Here is a 21553-nt window from a genome sequence, read left to right as displayed (position 1 = left end):
ACTCTAGTTTAAAAGTTAATAAAAAAGTAGAAGTAACCATAACTATCATAATCTGGTATTAGTTACACAATATAAACAACATGTAAATTGTAACAGCAATAACCTAAAATGTAAGGAGGAGAAGTAAAATTGTAAAGTTTATTAATTCTATCAAAATTAAGTTATTAGTTTAAAGGAGGGTATAATAACTTTAAGATATTTTATATAAGCCTCATGGTAATGACAAGGAAAAATCCTCTAGTAATTATACCAAAAAACATGATAACTCAAAGCATACTGATACCAAAAGACACCAAGAGAAACACACACAAGACAGTAGGAAAAGAAACAAAGAACAACATATCTACAAAACAACAAGAGAAAAATTAACAAAATAGCAATACTAAATTCTTAGCTATCAATAATTATATAAAATGCAAATAGATTAAATTCTCCCAAAAAAGACATAGAATGGTGTAATGGATAAGAAGAGTAAGATAGCACAATACGCCATCTACAAGAGAATCACTTTAGGCTTAAAGACACACGTAGACTGACAGTGAAGGAATGTAAAAAGACATTTCAAGCAAATGGCAACCAAAAAAAGCAGAGGTAGCTATACTTATATCAGACAAAATGGACTTTAAACTAAAAATGGTAAAAGGAGACAAAGAAGGCCATAATATAATGATAAAAGGGTCAGTATATCAAGAGGATATAACAATTATAAATATTTATGTGGCCAATATTGGAGCACCTAAATATATAAAGCAAAACAGAACTAAAAGAAGAAATAAACAGTAATATAATAACAGTTGGGGACTTTAACACCCCATTGTTGACAATGATAAATCATCCAGACAATCAATAAGGAAACAGTGAATTTGAACACTACAGGCCAAATGAACCTAAAAGGTATGTACAAAACAGTCTATCCAACGGCAGAATACATATTCTTCTCAAGAACACATGGAATATTTACTAGGACAGACCATATGTTAGGCCACAAAATAAGTCTTAGCAAATCCAAGAAGATTGAAATCATTACAAGTATCTCTGACCACATGTTTCTGGCATGAAACCAGCACTAAAAAACAAGGAAAAATAGAAAATTCACAAACATGTGGAAATTAACACTCTCCTGTGCAATCAATAAATCAAAGAAGAAATTAAAGAACAAACAGAAAATTTTTTGAGACAAAAATGGAAACCGAACATACCAGAATTTGTGGGATGCAGCAAAAGCAGCTCTAAGAGGGAAGTCCATAGCAATAAACACCTACAAGAAACAAGCAAGAAACATCCCAAATAAACAACCTAACTCTACACTTTATGGAACTAGAAAAAGAAGAACAGAGCTGAACATCAGCAGAAGAAAGGAAATAACAGAAATTAGATCAGAAATAAATGAAATTGAGAACAGAAAAACTATAGAAAAGGTTAACTGAACTGAGTTGAGTCTTTGAAAAGTTAAATAAAATTGACAGACTCTTAGACTAATCAAGAAAAATAAGACCTGAATTAACAAAATTATAAATGGAAAAAAAGACATTACAATGGATACCACAGAAATTCAAAGGATAAGAGGCTACAATGAACAACTATGTATCAATAAACTGGACGATCTAGAAGAAATGGGAAAATTCTTAGAAACCTACAACTTACCAAGACTGAATCAGGAAGAAATATAGACCAATACCAGGGTAGAGATTGAATCAGTAATCAAATATCTCCCAACAAAGTAAAGCCCAGGACAAGATGGCTTCACTGGTGAATTGTAACATACATTTAAAGAAGAATTAACAGCTATCCTCAAACTGTTCAAAAAATTTTTGAACAGAAGGGAATATTTCCAAACTCATTTTTTAAGTCTAACATTATCCTGATACCAAAACTAACAGAAAACTATAAGCCAACATCTCTAATGAATATAGATACAAAAATTCTCAATAAAATACTAGCAAACCAAATTCAGGAGCACATTAAAAGGATCATTTGTGGGGCACCTGGCCAGCTCAGCCAATAAAACATGTGACCCTTGATCTCGGGGTCATGAGTTCAAGCCTCACAATGGAGCATAGAGCTTACTTAAAAAAAAAAAATCATTTGCTATGATCAAGTAGAATTTATTTCAGGGATGCAAGGATCATTCAACTTATGCAAATCAATCAATGTAATATATCACGTTAACAGAATGAAAGAATCATACAATCATCTCAATAGACACAGAAAAAGCATGTGACAAAATTCAACATCCATGCATGATAAAAACTCTTAAATTGTCATAGAATGAACATATCTCAATAATAAAGGCCTATGTGGCAAGCCCCAAACGAACATAATTCAATGGTGAAAGGTTGAAAAGATTTTCCTCTAAGATCAGGAACAAGACAAGAGTGCCCCAACCTCACAGCTCCTATTCAACACAGTATTAGAAGTTCTAGCTAGAGCAATCAGGTAAAAAAAAAAAAAAAAAAAAAAAGAAACAAATGGTATCAGAATTGGGAAGAAATAAAATTGTCTCTATTTACAGATGACATGATTTTATATATACAAATCCTAAAAACTCAAAGAACTGTTAGATCTAATCAGTGAATTCAGTAAAGTTACAGGATACAAAATTAAAAACAGAATTTGAAGATTTCAGTCAGGAATAGAAACCAGTCGTGCTCAGCACAGCAAAGTGCAATGGACAAAACTCAGACTCAAGCCAAACAACATGAGAAGGCATATAAGGGCAAGCTACATAATCTATCTCTCAATTTCCTCATATACAAATGTAAATAATATTAATGCCTATTTTGGTCATTGTAAGAATCATTGTAAAGCCTTTCAAACAGTGTCTAGCACACAATAGGTGCTATTTATGTAGTTACAATTCCAGAAGAGGAAAAAAATACATTTCTGGCAGGTTCAATATATGCTAAATTAGGCATGGTTTTTTGGAAGTACAGTTGACCCTTCAACAACATGGTTTTGAATTGCACAGTTCCACTTACACATGAATTTTTGAAAATACAGTATAGTACTGTAAATGTATTTTCTCTTTATGATTTTCTTAACATTTTCTTCTCTCTAGCTTACTTTATGGTAAGAATATAACACATATAAATACATATAACATAGAAAATATGTGTCAGTCAACTATTGATGTTATTAGTAAGGCTTCCAATCAATAGTAGGATATTGGTCTTAAATTTTGGAGGGAATCAAAAGTTATATGCATATTTTTGACTGTGTAGGGGATCAACACCCCTAACCCTCACATTGTTCAAAGGTCAACTGTACAAAGGAAAGTGAGTAACTGCTCCACCAAGAATGGGACAAACAAAATGGAAGAAAAGTTTGAGTCTAAGAGATTTAGATAAAGGACTTCAAAAGACTTCCCTTTTTTTTTTTTTTTTTTTTTAAGATTTTATTCATTTATTTGACAGAGAGAGACACAGCGAGAGAGGGAACACAAGCAGGGGGAGTGGGAGAGGGAGAAGCAGGCTTCCCGCCGAGCAGGGAGCCCGATGCGGGGCTCGATTCCAGAACCCTGGGATTATGACCTGAGCCGAAGGCAGACGCTTAACCAACTGAGCTACCCAGGTGCCCCTCAAAAGACTTCTTAAACTTAAAGATTGTTAACTGTTGGAATATGTGGTACAAGAAGACTATCTTTCATACATGTGTTTAAAACAGGATAGATCCCCATCTATTCAGAATGGTTTAGGTAGGATCCTGCCAAAAAATCAAAAGTTGGATTCTAGAGACCTTTTGTGGTTGTTTCAAGTATTAAAAACCATAAAGAAAGAAGAAAATGTTTAGGAAATTCAAATGCAGGTTTTCTTTCCTGAAAAAGACTCTGTAGCTCCACTGGTTATTCGTTTTTTTGTTTTTTGTTTTGGAGCACCACTGTCAAGCCAGTCTTAAAGTTTCTCTCCATCCATCCACTGCCCTCATCCTCAGCCAAGTTAAATCAGAGCTTCATAAGCCACAGTCTGACATCTGCTAATGATCTCTAAGGGAATCCAAAAAGAGGCGATGGCAGGAGTAGTACTTAATCTCCTTCCCTCCTGTACACACAAGCCACTCTCTAATCAAGAGGTAGAAGTCATTCCTCAATGACTTTGGTTTTGGCAGGCCTGTGACTACTTTGATACTGAACATGAAAAAGGGATGTTTTGGGATTTCTGAGCCCAGATGTTAAGAATATTTTGTAGCTTCTGCTCTTGCACTCTTAGAGTCCAGAGCCATTATGTAAGAAGTACAGACTACCTTGGTGGAGAAAGAAGGAATCACTGGAGAAGCCCTGACTGAAGGAAGAGAGGCCCAGCAGCTATCTCTACATCCAAGTCAAGCCTCCAAAATATCCCAGCCTAGTAGTCCTCTGACTACAGTCATAAAAAAAGAAAATGCCCAGCTGGGTCAAACAACTACAAAAGGGAAGAAAAATGGTTATTGTTGGGTTTTTAATATTTTTAATTTTGAAATAATTTTAGATTTATTACAGTTTTTCAAAATTAATACAGAGAGCTCATGTATCCTTCATACCCACCTTCCCCTAGTGTTAACAACTTATATAACCATAGTACAATTATCCAATCCAGGAAATTAACATTGGTACAATATTATTGACTAAGCTATAGACCTTATTAAAATTTCAACAGTTTTTTTCCTAATGTCCTTTTCCTATTCTAGTATTCAATATGGGGTCCCATATTGCATCTATTGTATCTCCTTGGTTTCCTCCAAACTATGACTATTCCACAGTCTTTGTCTTTCTGACCTTAACATTTTTTTATGACAACTAATCTTTTATTTTATAGAATCTCTGTTCATTTTGGCTTGTTGATGTTTTTTCAAGATTAGATTGACAAATAATATTTTTGGCAAGATTACCACAAAACTAATATTGTGCCCTTCTAACTGTATCACAGCAGGGGTACGAGACATTGGTACATGTCTTTTGTGTTAACCTTAATCATTTGGTTAAGGTGATTACTAGGTTTCTCCACAGTAACATTACTATTTTCTCCTCCATAATTGATAAATATCTTGGGACTTTGAGACTGCAAACATCCTGTTTCTTCTCAAATTTTCGCCTACTGATTTTGCCCATTCTTTGGTGGATCTTGCCTGCAAGGTATTATTGTGGTATTGGTCTAAAGGGGTGTTATATTTCCTTCATTCCTTCCACATTTATTAATTGGAATTCTTTGTAAAGAAAAGCTGTCCCGGGGCACCTGGGTGGCTCAGTCATTAAGTGTCTGCCTTCGGCTCAGGTCATGATCCCAGGGTCTTGGAATCAAGCCCCGCATTGGGCTCCCTGCTCAGCGAAGAACCTGCTTCTCCCTCTCCCACTCCCCCGCTGGTGTTCCCTCTCTCGCTGTGTCTCTCTCTGTCAAATAAATAAGTAAAATCTTTAAAAAAATAAAAAATAAAAAAAGCTGTCCATTTCTTCAATTATCTATGTAGATCAGTATGGGTATTCAGTTTAATCTATGAGTTATATTCCAATACCATCACTATTTAGTTTGTTCCTCAAATTGCTCCAGCTTTGGGTATTAGGATCTCCTTCACATTGACTCCTCGGTTTTTTTGACTATTCCCTATCCCACCACAAGATCCACAAGGATCATATGCATTTTCTCTACTTCAGCCCTGGAATGTACCACTTCTCCTAAGACCTCTGGTTCCTTTCACTGGAGAATGGTATTTAAAAACCAAGAACTGTTGGGGTACCTGAGTTGGGTTCAGTCAAGTCAATGTGTGACTCTTGGTTTCGGCTTAGGTTATGATCTCGGGGTTGAGAAATCAAGCCCCACATCTGGCTCTGCACTAAGTGTGGAGCCTGCTTAAGAGTCTCTCTCCCTCATCCTCTGCCCCTCTCCACCCCTGCTCATGCTCTCTCTCTAAAAAAAATAAGTAAAATAAATAAAAAATAAAAACCAAGATTCGTTATTAAGTATGCTCACTACTACTGAGGTGTCATTGCTCCAAGGCATTCTTTGTCAGTGAACAGTGCTAAGAATCCAGTGAACAGTGCTAAGAATCCATGAATGCATACTGACCCATGCATATACACACATAGTTATTTCTATTACCTCTGTGTGTGTGTGTAGATACAGATATGTATATCTATCTCTGTCTCTACATATTTACCTAACTATAAGTTCATACTGAAAACTGATTTTAATTTATTACAAGGTTCATTATAGCCTTCCCGTTTCCTTATTTGTTACTTCCTTCTCTGATAGTAAGAAACCTGGCTCTTATTATCTACATTTACTCATTTGTTCAATCCTAAAACACTTACTGAATTTTAACCTATACCTCTGAAAAAAAGAAAAAAAAAAAAACACTGAACCATTAACCCATATCTCTGAAAAAACCATACCTAATAAACAGGATGCAATATTTGTACATTCTAGTCAAAAAACTGTTTTACAAAGTTACTTAGATCACTTCTTTCGGTTCCCATACTGTTCAATATGGTTATTTTATTCATCTGCGATAAAATCAGGTTCAGTGGTGGCAAGGTGTATTCATTTGGGTAACCTTGCCCACAATTCTGGTAGATTTCAATGATATCTTTTATTTGATATTTAAAACATTACTATAAGAGTCAAAGTTATACAAAAAAAAGAGAAAGTATACCCTCTTCATCCTTACAACTCTGCTCACATTGTCCTTTTTATCCCACTTCTACCCACCAAAGATAGATACATTTTTCAAATTGCAATTTATCACTCCTGTATTTCTTTCACACAAATGAACAAATATATTTTTATATCGTTCTTATATTAATTAAAACACCCTTTTTTTTTTCAATTTTCTTGTAACAGTATATACTATAAGTTAAGTAAGTTCATAGTACCTTCATCACAACTTTTTACAGTTGCATAATACTCTATGGAATTAATATGGGATTGACCATAATTTATTCAACCATTCTCTTATGTATGGACATTCAAGTTATTTCCAATATTTTGTAATTACAGATAATGCTGCAGTAAATAACCTCATAAATATGTATTTTCATATTTTTTGGAGGGGTATCATCATCATAGGTTCTTATGAGTGGAACGATTGGGTCAAAAAATAATTATGTATTTTTGTTAGGTATTACCAAATTTCCTTTCAGAGGATTTTATTGGTTTGAATTCCTACCACCAAATTATGAGAGTTAACTGTTTCCCTTCAGCCTCCCTGACAAAATATCATTTAAAAAAATTTGTCACTGTAAAAGGTGAGAAATGATACTTTAGTGCTGTTTTAAGTTATATTTCTCCAATTAGGAGATTGAATTTTTTTTCATATGTTTATCATATATTCATGTTTGCTTTTTGTGAATTATCCATGTCTTCTTCCTATTTTTATATAGGATGTTTGGGCTTTTGTCCCTCTATTTTTAGGAGTTCTTTGTATAAATGGAAATATATCATACTTACGGGTTCAAAGAATTGATACTTTTAAAATGTCCATACTACACAAAGCAATCTACAGATTCTAGGCAATCCTATCAAAATATCAGTAGTATTTTTCACAGAACTAGAACAAATAATCCTAAAACTTGTATGGATTCACAGAAGACCCTGAATAGCCAACACAATCTTCAGAAAGAAGAACAAGGCTGGAGGCATCAAAATCCCAGATTTCAAGATATACTACAAAGCTGTAGTACTCAAAATAACATGGTACAGCACAAAAATACATAGATCAATGGAACAGGACAGAGAGCTTAGAAATAAACCCATGCTTATATAGTCAATTGTTCTACAACAAAGAAGGCAAGAATATACAATGGGGAAAAGACCCACTTCAATTAATGGGTGTTGGGAAAACTGGATATCTACATGTAAAAGAATTAAACTGAACTATCTTCTGACACCATACACAAAAATAAAAATATACATTCAAAATGGAGTAAAGAACTAAATGTGAGACCTGACACCATACAACTCCTAAAGGAAAACACCAGCAATAATGTCTTGGATATCAGCCTTAGCAACATTTTTCTGGATAGGTCTCCTAAAGCAAGGGAAACAAAAGCAAAAATAAACTAATAGAAATACACCATAATAAAAATCATATCCACAAAGAAGGAAACTATCAACAAAACGGCAATCTACTGAATAGGATATTTGCAAATGACAGATCTGTGAAAGGATAAGTATCCAAAATATATAAAGAACTTCTACAACACACACACACACACACACACACACACACACACACACACACACACCAATTAAAATATGGGCAGAGGACCTGAATGGACTTTTTCCAAAAAAGACATACAGATGGCCAACAGACACCTGAAAAGATGATCAACATCACTAATCATCAGGGAAATGCAAAAACCACAATGAGATATCACCTCACATTAATCAGGACTAGTATAAAAAAGACAAATAACAAGTGTTAACAAGAATGTAGAGAAAAAGGAACCCTTATGTACTGCTGGTGGAAATGTAAATTAGCACAACCACAGGTGGAAAATGGGATAAGCCTCCTCAAAAAATTCAAAATAGAAATACCATATGATCTAGCAATTCTACTACTGGGTATTCACCCAAAGAAAAGGAAAACACTAATTCAAAAAGATATGCACCCCTATGTTTATTGTAGCATTATTTACAATAGCCAAGATATGGAAACAACCTAGGTGTTCATCAATAGATGAACGGATAAAGAAAACATGGCATGTATTATATATATAAAATATATATACATATACATATCTATAGATATGATCTATACATATCTCATATATATAATGGACTATTACTCAGCCATAAAAAGAATGGGATCATGCCATTTTTGACAACATGAATGGACCTAGAAAGTATTATGCTAAGTGAAATAAATCAGATGGAAAAAGGCAAACATTATATGATTTCACATATATGTAGAACCTAAAAAACAAACGAACAAACAAAAACCAGAAACAAACTCAAATACAGAAAACAACTGGTGGCTGCCAGAGGGGAGAAGGGTAGGGGAATAGGCAAAATAGGGAAAGAAGATTCAGAGGTACAAACTTCCAGTTATAAAATAAATAAGTCCTGGGGGTGAAAAGTACAGCAGGGAATATAAATCAGTAATAGAATAATGTTGTATGGTGACAGGTGGTAACTACACTTACTGTAGTGAGCTCTGCATATTGTATAGAATTCTTGAACCACTATGTTGTGCACCTGAAACTAACATAACACTATATGTCAAATATACTTGAATAATAATTTAAAGAGTTCTTTGTGTATTAGGGATATTACCTTTTGTCTGTGTGGATGTTATGAATTTTTTTATACTTTGTTAGTTGTCTTTTCACTTTGTTTATGGTGTTCTTGGCCACAAAATTTAAAAAAATCTTATATAGTCAAACTTATCAATCTTTTCTTTTATTGCCTATATTTTGAGTCAGAGTTAAAGGTTAAATAAGAATGCACTTGTGTTTCCATCTAGTGCTTGTATGGTTTAATTTTTAATTTTTTACATTTAGATACCAAATTTATTATCTTTGAGTATAAGACATAGTATAAAATAACTTTTTCCAAATAGCCATTCAACTGTTGAACATTTATTTAAAAATCTATCTTTATCCTAGCCATTTGAGATGCTATATCATATATTAAATTTTCATATGTATTGGATTTATTTCTGGACATTCTCTTCCATTCTGTTGCTCTGTCTATTCACCTGTGAGTACTACAATGCTTTAATTATAGAGGCCATCTAGTATTCTAGCATGTTTTAATGTCTGGTAGGGCTAGTCATCCCTTGTTTTTTTTTCTTTTTCAGTGTTTTCCTGGCTATTGTTACATATTTGTATGAACTTCAGGATAAATTTATGTAATTCCACAAAATGAATTGTTGGTACTTTTGTTGAGAATCCATTAACTTTGTCTATTAATAAATGGAGAACTCACTTTTATAATGTTGAGTGTTGGTACAAGAAGAGGGGAAGTCTTTCCATTTTTCCAACTCTGCTCATGTTTCAGGAATTTTTTTTTCCTCATATAGCTTTTACACATCTCTCATAAAATTTATTCTTAAGAATTTAATCTTAGTTACTGTTTAAATAGTTATTTCCTTAAGCTACTAAGTTTGCGGTGGTTTCTCACACAGCAATAGATAATCAAAACAGATGAATTATCAAAAATCCACCATCACCAGCAGAAAATCAAGTTAGAAGTAAGACTACATTATTTTGAGGATAAAGGGGATAAATGATGGATGGGAATTAAGTCCTCAGAAACAAGATAATACCAAAGAGCATAATATTTCTGCTTATATTCAAAGGCATCTTTTAAATAAAGTTTAAATAGCACATCACTTTTCAGGTTTAAAAGGGGAAACTTAATGCTACAGAAACAACATAAATGCCAGTTAATTTTTTCAAACCATTTGGGTAAAGGGGTAAATATCAGAGAAAAGAAACCCCAGAGGACAGTTAGCTTGTTAATTTGATATTACAATAGTAAAATTATAAGTGAAGCATTAGGAAAGTACTTTCACATCTATTCTAAAATTGCCAGATATTAGCAACTCCAGAGATAACATTCCACTTTATATACCTGCAGAAGTTATCATGAAAGGTCACCACCTTAACTACACAAAATCATTATCATGGAAAAGTAAGTAGTAAAAATGTCACACACAATTGGTTCAAACCCTTTTACCATCTGCTGCATGTGTTCTATGCATTTTAATTATTTTGGAGACTTGCAGAAGCTCTACTTTTTAAAAAATGCCTTCTGTCACTATAGGTGATCTCATAATCCTATGATTCATAGTAATCTCTCAGATAAACATTTCTAATAAACCAGAGACAGAAACAGGTTCAAGCTTGTTTCACTCTGGATTCCACAGTTTAGGTGTTGGCATCAGGAAATCCATGGTCAGCCTCGATTACAAATATGGTTAACAACTGTTAGTGATATTTACAAAAGACACATCTCCAGATCTTCTACTAATCCTACAGAGATAATTGTATTTGTTTGGAGTTTAGTGTCAATAAGTAACTCATCAAAAATTGGGACAACAGGATAAAACCTCCTTTGCCTATAAGAAATTAAGTTGGTAACTTCATCCTCCAGCTGCTCAAACACTAAAAGACACCTAACAAAATACCTCAAAGCTAATATAAGTTTACAAACATAATTCATAAGAGTTTTTTTAAACACTCACCCAATATCCATTTTCCCTGATTTTAGGCACAGTTTGAACAAGCTATTATGAGTTTCCCAGCAGATATCTATTAGAAAAATCAAACTCAGGGCACCTGGGTGCCTCAGTCAGTTAAGCACCTGACTTTGGCTCAGGTCATGATCTCAGGGTCCTAGGATGGAGCCCTGCATCAGGCTCCATGCTCAGCCGGGAGTCTGTTTGTCCCTCTGCCCCTCTCCCCCTTGTATACTCTCTCTCTTTCTCCCTGCCCTCTATCTCAAATAAATAATTAAAAAAAAAAAAGAAAAGAAAAGAAAAATCTTTTACTAGAGACTAAGCCACTTGGGTTTTATCAGAATCTAACCAATTTGGAGGAAGGAAAATATCCAACTCTAGCCTCCTTTAGCCTTTGTCATGCGGTAAGGGAAATGCCCAACTCCAGCCACTGCTAGCCTTCCTGTCTCACCTATGATGGAAAGAGAAGAAGTTCTTGTGAAGGCCACAGCCAAATGTAAAAGGCTCACACAAAAAATGAAACCTAATCATAAGACTATAGGATTCCCCTCCCCCCACACCTCTTAACCACATCAATATCAGGCTCCTATATAACAGTGAATTATAGCTGGAAAAAAAAAAAACCAGCAAGACCTAGACCCTACTTAAGAAGGATATAAAAACAATGACATTAGAGGAAATTTTAGCCTCACACACCTACAGTTAAATGGTAACACAGCCTAACTCCAAGCTACATAAACATAAGACATTAAAGGCCTGTTTACCTCACCTCCTTTTACTTGATATATCATGTCTTGGCTTGAAAATAATTACAAGACATGCTAACAGGGAAAAAAGCACAGTCTGAAGAGACAAAGCATAAGAACCAGACTCAGATATGTCAGATTTTGGAATTAGTAGACCAGGAATTTAAAACAGTATAATACGTTAAGAGCTCTAATGAAAAAATGGGGACAACATGCAAGAACAGATAGATAATATAAGCTGAGAGATGCAAATTCTAGGAAAGAACTCCTAGAAAATGTTGGAAATAAAAAACATTGTAACAGAAATGAAAAATGCCTTTGATGGGTTCATCAATATACTGGTCATGCCCAATGAAAGAATCAATGAGGTAGCGATGTTAGTAGAAACTTCTCAAACTAAAAAGCAAAAAAAAGAAAAAAAATTTTTTAAATAGAACAGAATATGCAAGAACTCTAGGACAATTACCAAAGGCATAATTATGTGTAATGGGAAACCAAAAGGACAAGAAAGAGAAAGGGAAAGAGGCAGGGAGAGGAAAGAAGGAAGGGAAGGAATAAAGAATTACCTGAGATACTAACAGCTAAAAATTTTCCATAATTAATAACAGAAACCAAACCATACATCTAGGCAACTCAGAGAACACCAAGCAGGATATGAAAAATCTCCACTAAAGGCATATCATATTCAAACTGCAGAAAATCAAAGACAAAAAGGAAAGCAAGGAGGAAATGGAAATACCTACACTATCCGTGGATATCCAAGACAGTATTATTCGAAAGTGGATTAGATTGGAAGTAAATGTGTATTTCAAAATCTAGGGCACCACTAAACTTTTTTAAAGATTTATTTATTTTTTTTATTTATTTATTTGAGAGATAGAGAGAGAGAGAGAGAGAAAGAGAGAGCGCGGGGGGGGGAGGGTCAGCAGGAAAAGCAGACTCCCTGCTGAGCAGGGAGCCCAATGTGGGACTCGATCCTGGGACTCCAGGATCATGACCTGAGCCAAAGGCAGTCACCTAACCAACTGAGACACCCAGGCACCCCTAAACTGTTTTTTTAAAAATAAATATAATTGATATGCTAAGAGAGGAGAGAAAAATGGAATCATATAAAATGTTCAACTAAAAGCAGAGGCAGGAAAATAGTGAAAGACAAAAAAGGAAACAAAATGAGGGCAACAAATAGGAAACAGTTACAAAAGAGTAGATGCTAAATGAATTGTATCAATCACTGTAATATTAATGGTCTAAATATACCAATTAAAAGACAAACTGTCAGGGTGGCTAAAAAGTCAAGACTCAACTATATGTTGTCTGTAAGAAACCCACTGTAAATAAAGAAACAGATTAAAAGTAAAAAGATGGAGAAAGACATACCATGCTGACAATAATCAAAAGAAAATTTGAGTAGTTATATTAACTTCACACAAAGCAGACTACAGAGCAAGGAAAATTATTAGGGATAAGAAGGGGTATTACATCATGACAAAGGGGTCATTCTCCAAAAAGACAGAACAATTCTCAATGTATATGCATCTAACAACATAGCATCAAAATACATGAGGCAAAATTGACAGAACTGCAAGAATAGATATATTCACTATTATAGCTGGAGACTTCCACACCCCTCTATCAACAAATGACAGATCTAGCAGGCAGAAAATCAGTAAGAATACAGCTGAACTGAAAAGCATCATCAATCAACTGTATCTAATTGGCATTTATAGAATATTTCATGCAACAAAATACACATTCTTCCCAAGTACACATGAAACATTCACTAAGACAGACCACATTATGTGCCATAAAATAAACCTTAAAAATTGTAAAACGAAAAGAAATCATACAAGATATGCTTCCAGACTACAATGAAATTAAACTATAAATCAATAACAGAGCTAGAAAATCCCCAAATAAATACAGATTAAACAATACATTCTAAATAATACATGAGTCAAATAAGTCTCAATAGAAAAATAAAAATATGTTGAACTAAATAATAAAATTACAACTATCAAAATTTCTGGAATGCAGCAAAAACAGTGCTTGAAGGAAACTTGTATCATTGGATGTATATCCAGAAAAGAAGGACTGAAAACCATTTATCTGACCTTCCATATTAGTACACTAAAAAAAAAAAAAAAAAGTAAATTAAATCTAAAATAAGAAATAATAACTAGGGCAAAAATAAAATTGAAAACAGGAAATCCGTAGACACACACACACACACACACAATCAACAAAACGAAAACCTGGTCCTGTGAAAAGATCAACAAAATTGATAAACCCCTATTCAGCTAACCAAGAAAAACAAGAGAAGACATAAATTACTAATATCAGAAATGAAAGAGGGGAGATCACTAAATAAAATAACAGATAAAATATTAATGAGAGTATTATGAACAACTTTATGTCCACAGACCTGATAAATGGGAAAAAATGGACCAAATCCTTGAAAGACACAATCTACAAAAACTTATACAAGAAGAAACAGACATTCTGAATAAGCCTATATTTGTAAAGAAATTGATTCAATAATTATCACCCTCAAAAACAGAAAGCACTAGTCCCAGATGGGTTTACTGGTAAATTCTACCAAATATTTAAGGGAAAAAAATACCAATTTTCTAAATTTTTTTTCCAGAACATATAATGAAAGGGAATGCTGCCTAATTCATTCTAGAAGGTCAGCATTACCCTAATACCAAAGCCAGAAAAAAATACTCTAAGAAAGGAAAACTACAAATACCTCTCATGAACATAGATGTGAAAATCCTTAACATTAGCAAATTGAATCCAACAATGTATAAAAAAAAATTGTATACTACAATACAAAAAATTGTATACTACAATACAAAAAATTGTATACTACAATACCAAAGTTCTATTTATTCCAAGTATACAGGTCTGATTCAACATTTAAGATACAATTAATCTAATCCATCACATCAGCACAGTAAAGAAATCACATGATCATATTACTAGAGGCAGGAAAAGCATTTGACAAAATCCAAAACCCATTCATGATAAGAAATGAAAAGAATTCTCAGAAAACAGTGGAAGGTAATTTCCTGAACTCAATAAAGAACATCAACCAAAAAAAAAAAAAAAAAAAAACCCTACAGTTAGCATCATACTTAATGATGAGAAGCTAGATTTTTTTTTTTAAGATTTATTTACTTGAGAGGGAGAAGCAGAGGGAGAGAGAGAATCCTCAAGGAGACTCCCCACTGAATGCAGAGCCTTCATGCCTTAAATAGAATCATAGCCTTAAATAGAAAATGAACAACTATAAAACTTCTAGGAAATAACAAAGGAGAAAATCTAGGTGATCTTGGGTTTGGCAAGGACCTTTTTTTAATACAACAACAAAAGCATGATCCATGATTGAAAAAATGATAAGATGAAGTTCATTAAAATTAAAACTTCTGCTCTGTAAAAGACATTGTTAAAAAAGTGAAAATGCAAGCCAAAGAGTAGGAGAAATATCTGATAAAATAGTTATCCAAAATATACAAGAACTCTTAAAACTCAGTAAGAAAACAAATAATCCAATTAAAAAGTGAGCTAAAGATCTGAATAAACATTTCTGCAAAGAAGACATGCAGGTGGCACATAAGCATATAAAAAGATGCTCAACAACATATTAGAGAATTGCAAATTAAACCAGTAATGAGATATCGCTACATATCTAATAAAATGATTAAAACCCAAAACACTGGCGACGCCAAATTGTGGCAAGGATGTGGAGTAACAGGAACTCTCATTCACTGCTAGTAGAAATACAAAATGGTATAGCCACTTTCAAAGACTGCCAGTTTCTTACAAAGCTAAACATAGTGTTGCCATATGATCCAGCAATCACACAGCTTGGTATTTACCAAAATAAGTTGAAAAATTATGTCCAAACAAAAAGTGGCATGATAACTATAAAACCGAGAAGAAAATAAAGAAGGAAAGCTTCATAATACTGGATTTGGCAAGGATTTCCTAGATATAACACCAAAAGCACAGGGAACAAAAGTTAAAAAAAAAAAAAAAAAAGACAAAGTGGACAACATCAAAATTTAAAACTTCTGTGCAAAGGAAACAATCAACACATTAAAAATATAACCAATGGAATTAAAGAAAGTATTTGCAAATCGTATATCTGATAAGGAATTAATATTGAGACTATATAAAGAACTCCTACACACATACACAACCTAGAAATGCTGGAGCTAAAGAATACAATAAATAAAAATGCAACGGAAAGCAACAACAGCAGACTCGATCAAGAACAAACAATCTGGGGGCACCTGGGTGGCTCAGTCATTAAGTGTCTGCCTTCCGCTCAGGTCATGATCCTGGGGTCCTAGGATCGAGCCCTGCATCGGGCTCCCTGCTCCATGGGAAGCCTGCTTCTCTCTTTCCCACTCCCCCTGCTTGTGTTCTCTCTCTCACTGTGTCTCTCTCTGTCAAATAAATAAATAAAATCTTAAAAAAAAAAAAAACAATCTGTAAAGTAGGAAACTGATCATTTGAAGTTACGCAGTCAGAAGAGAAAAAAGAATGAAAAATAGTGAAGAAAACCTTTGTGAGCTATAAGATAAATTTATGCATTATTGGACTCCAAAGGGAGAAGAAAGGGAGAAAGGGACAAAAAACTTATTTTAAGAAATAATGGCTGAGGACTTCCCAAATCTAGAGAAAGATTTGGACTTTCAAGTTCAAGAAGCCTCTAGGGACTCAAAAAAACTTCAACTCAAAAAGATCTTCTGCCCATGAGAGACGATGGACTCTGAAAAACAAACTGAGGGTTCTAGAGAGGAGGGGGGTGGGAGGATGGGTTAGCCTGGTGATGAGTATTGAGGAGGGCACGTTCTGCATGGAGCACTGGGTGTTATGCACAAACAATGAATCATGGAACACTACATCTAAAACTAATGATGTAATGTATGGGGATTAACATAACAATAAAAAAATTTTTAAAAAAAGATCTTCTGCAAAAAATGTTATAATAAATCTGTATAAATCAGAGACAGAATTTTAAAAGAGGAAAAAAAACTATTCACATACAAGGGAAACTTCATTAAACGGTCAGTGGATTTCAGAAGAAACCAGGCAAGTCAGGAAAGAGTGGGATGATATATCCAACATGCTGAAAGAAAAAACTGCCAAACATGAATACATTACCTAGAAAAGTTGCCCTTCAGAAATGGAGAGATAAAGACTTTACCTGACAAATAAGAACTGAGGGAATTCATCACCACTAGACTTGTCTTACAAGAAATGCTGAAAGGAGTTCATCAGGCTGAAATTTAAGGAAACTGATTAGTAATAGGAAAACATATGAAAATATAAAACATACTGGTAAAAGTAACTATAAAGTCAAATTCAAAACATTCTAATACTGGACTGGAGTGGTAGGTTAATCACTTAACTCTAGTACAAAGATTAAAGGAAAAAATACTTAAAAAATAACTATAGTTACAATAAATTTTTAATGGATACACAATAAAAAAAGATGTAAACTGTGACATCAACATAACATTGGGGGGGGGTAGAGTTTTAGCATGCAATTCAAATTAAATTGCTATCAGTTTAAAATAAACTATTAATCTATAAGAGGTCTTATGTAAGCCTCATGATGACCACAAAGCAAAAACCTACTTAGATACTCAAAAGATAAAGAGAAGGAAATCAAAGCATAGGACCATGGGAAATCAAAGGAACAAAGAACTACAAAACAGCAAGAACACAACTAATAAAATGGCACTAGTGAGCGCTTATCCATCAATAACTATATGTAAATTGATGGAATTCTCCAATGAAAAGGCATAAAGTGGTTGAATGGAAAAAAAACAAAAACCAACCAACCAACTACCAGAAACACAAAGCTGAACTAGATACTGCCTACAAGTGACTCACTTTAGCTTCGGAAGACACACATAGGATGACAGTAAAGGAATGGGAAAAGATCTTCCATTCAAATGGAAAACGAAAGAGGAGGACCTATACTTATTTCAGGCAAATTAGACTTTTAAGACAAAAAGAGAAACAAGAGAAAAAGATTATACAATAATAAAGGGATAAATTCATCAAGAGGACATAACAATTGTCAACAAATATGCAACCAACATAGGAGCAGCTAAATATATTTAAGCAAATACCAACAGATCTGAAGAGGAAAACAGATAACACAATAGTAGGGAATATCAATATCCCATTTTCAAGACTGGATTTACCATCCAGACAAAAAAATTAATATAGAAAAATTGGACTGGAACCATACTTTAGACCAATTGGACCTAATAGACACATAAAAAACACTCCACCCAATAGGAGAATCCACATTCTTCTCAACTGCACATGGAACATTCCCCAGGACACACCATATGTTAGAAAACAAAACAATCTTAATATAAATTTAAGAAGACTGAAATCATACCAAGTATCTTTTCCAACCACAGTGGTATGAAACTAGAAATCAGTGACAGGAGGAAAACTGGAAAATTCACAAATATGTGGAAATTAAATACATTTTGAAGAAGAAATTAATGGGAGAGAAGAAATGGGTCAAAGAAGAAATCAAAGGGAAGTCAAAATATACCTCCAAACGAATGAAAATGGAAACACAACATACCAAAATTTATGGTAGCAGCAAAAACAGTTCAAAGAGGGAACTTTGTAGTAATAAATGCCTACATTAGGAAAAAGAGAGATCTCACATAAACAACTTAACTTGACATCTCAAATGACTAGAAACAGAAAAACATACTAAGAACAAAATTAGCAGAATAAAGGAAATAACAAAGATTAGACTAGGAATGGATGAAAAAAATCAATAAAATGAAGAGCTGGGTTTGTTTGTTTTTTTTAAAGATAAACAGAATTGACAAACCTTCATAAAGGCTAAGAGAGACAAAGAGAGAAAGAGAAAAATGCTCAATAAAATCAGGAATGGAAAAAAAAGATATTACAACTGATGAAATACAAAGGATCGTTAGAGGCTATTATGAACAACTATGGTGGTTCCTTAAAAACGTAAAAATAGAAATATCATATGAACCAGTAATTCCACTTACGGGTATATACCCAAAACAACTGAAAGCAAAATCTTGAAGAAATATTTGCACACCCATGTTCATAGCAACACTATTATCACAATAGCCAAGAGGTAGAAGCAACCCAAGTATCCATCAACAGATGGGTGAATAAAGAAAATGGAATATTATTCAGCCTTAAAAAGGAAGGAAATTCTGACATGTGCTACAACATGAATAAACCCTGAGGACATTATATTAAATGAAATAAGCTAATTACACCAAAGGAAATACTGTATGATTCTATTTACATGAAATATCTTGAGTAGCCAAATTCATAAAAACAGAAATTAGAGTGATAATTGCCAGGAGTAAGGGGAAATGGGATATTGTTGTTTCAGTTTTTCAAGATGAAAAATTTTTTGAGATGATTGCTTAACAATATGAATATACTGAACACTACTGAACTGCACACTTAGATATGGTTAGGATGCTAAGTTTTATTTTACACGTTTACCCCAATAAAAAAATGTCAAACTTGTATACAAATGTTAATAGATCTATTCACAAATGCTAAAAAGAAGCAACCAAGATGCCCTTCAATAGGTGAACAGATAAACTGTGATGATCCAAGGATGGAATATTACTCAGCAATAAAAAGAAATGAGTTATCTGTACAGCACATGAAAAAGAATGAAACTGGACTACTATCTTATACCATATACTAAAAAATTAACTCAAAATGAGTTAAAGATTTGAATGTAAGACCTGAAATCATAAAACTCCAAGAAAACAAGCAGTAAGCTCCTTGACATCAGTCTGGGCAATGATTTTTTTGGATCTGACTCCAAAAGCAAAAGTAACAAAAGCAAAAATAAATGAGTGGGACTATGTCAAACTAAAAAGCTTTTGCATAGTAAAGGAAATCATCAACAAAATGAAGGCAAGCTACCAAATGAGAGAAAACATTTACAAATCTTATCTGATAAGGAGTTAATAATAAAAAACTTACACAACTCAATAGCCAAAAAACTAACAATTTGATTTAAAAATGGGCAGAGGACCTGAATAGACATTTTTCTAAAGAAAACATATAGATAGTCAACAGACACATGAAAAGATGCTCAACACCACTAATCATCAGGGAAATGCAAATCCAAACCACAATATGATATCACCTCATATCTGTTAGGATAGCTATCATCCAAAAAATAAGAAATAAGTGTTGGGGAGGATGTAGAGAAAAGGGAACGCTCATGCACTGTTGGTGAGAATGTAAGCTGGTGCAGCCACAATGGAAAACAGTATGGGGGTTCTTCAAAAAATTAGAAATAGAAATACCATATGATCCAGCAATTCCACTATGGGTCAAGGAAAATTAAAACACTAATTCCAAAAGATCTATGCACCCCCAGGTTCATTGCAGCATTACTTAAAATAGCCAAGATTATGGAAACAACCTAAGTGTCTATCAATGGATGACTATATAAAGAAGATGTGAAATAGATCTCAATCTCTCTCTTCCTCCCTTCTCCCCCCTCCCTCTTTCCCCTTTCCCCCGACCCCAAGAAATAATACTCACTCATTAAAAAAGAATGAAATCTTGCCATTTGTGAAAACATGGATAGACCTCAGTGGTATTATGCTAAGTAAAGTAAGTCGGAGAAAAGCAAATATTGTATGATCTCACTTACACATGGATCTTAAAAAGAAAAACAAGCTCAGATACAGAAAACAAACTGGTGGTAAGGGGTAGGCATAATGGGTGAAGGCAAAAGGTACAAACTTCAAGTTATAATTAAATAAGTCACAGGGGGATGTAATGTACAGCAATGGTGACTATAGTTAATAATGTATAGCATATCTGAAAGTTGCTAGAAGAGTAGATCTTTAAAGTCATCACAAGAAAACATTTTGTAAATATGTAATGAATGGATGTTAACTAGACTTAGTGTGGTGATCATTTCACAATATACACAAGTATCAAATCATTATGTTGTACCCTTGAAATTAATATGTTATATGTTAATTACCCCTGAATTTAAAAAAAAAAAAAAAAAAGGAATGAATTATCAAGTAATGAAACAATATGGAGGAACCTTAAATGCATACTACCAAGTGAAAGAAGTCAGTTTTCAAAGGCAATTTACTGTCTCTTTCCAAGTATATGACATCCTAGTAAAGGCAAAGCAATAGAAACAATAAAGGATCAGAGAGTGCCAGTCACTGGGGAAGGAGCACAGAGGCAGCATAAGTAGATGAAGTTCAGGGGATTTTTAGAGCAGTGAAATATAAGTATGTTAATAATCTTACACTAATGTAAGATGTAAATAATGTGGGAAAATGTGTGCAGTGGGGTTATTGGAAAATGTACTTTCTGCTCAATTTTCCTATAAACCAAAACTGCTCTAAAAAATAAAATCTATAAATTTTTTAAAAAGTTATCTGTTCTTTTATCTCTATTAGATTGCTCTTTCTACTACAAATGCTGCAACAACTGAAAAACTACCCTTGAATTTATCATTTCATCTCTTTAGCTGGTATTTCATTCATTCACCAATTCATCCATTCATTCTTTCAATGTTTGAATACTTATGGTGTTTGTAGACTGATGATCACCCACCCATGGTT

The 21553-nt window shown here is 33.6% G+C and overlaps 1 protein-coding gene across 1 annotated transcript in view; it reads right to left on the bottom strand.

Moving 5' to 3' along the window:
- Positions 1–742: 742 nt before the first annotated feature.
- The window catches only part of LOC116641624 (ADP-ribose glycohydrolase MACROD2-like), a 161396-nt gene continuing 140585 nt past the window's right edge, over positions 743–21553 (bottom strand). The window contains exon 4 of the mRNA XM_032419412.1: positions 743–1258. Coding sequence (XP_032275303.1) covers positions 1230–1258 — 29 coding nt within the window. The 3' untranslated portion in view covers positions 743–1229. The remainder of the gene's footprint in view (positions 1259–21553) is intronic.

Source organism: Phoca vitulina, unplaced genomic scaffold, assembly GCF_004348235.1.
Source record: "Phoca vitulina isolate PV1807 unplaced genomic scaffold, GSC_HSeal_1.0 scaffold22, whole genome shotgun sequence".
Classification (NCBI taxonomy): Eukaryota; Metazoa; Chordata; class Mammalia; order Carnivora; family Phocidae; genus Phoca; species Phoca vitulina.
This window is presented reverse-complemented; position numbering and strand designations above follow the sequence as displayed.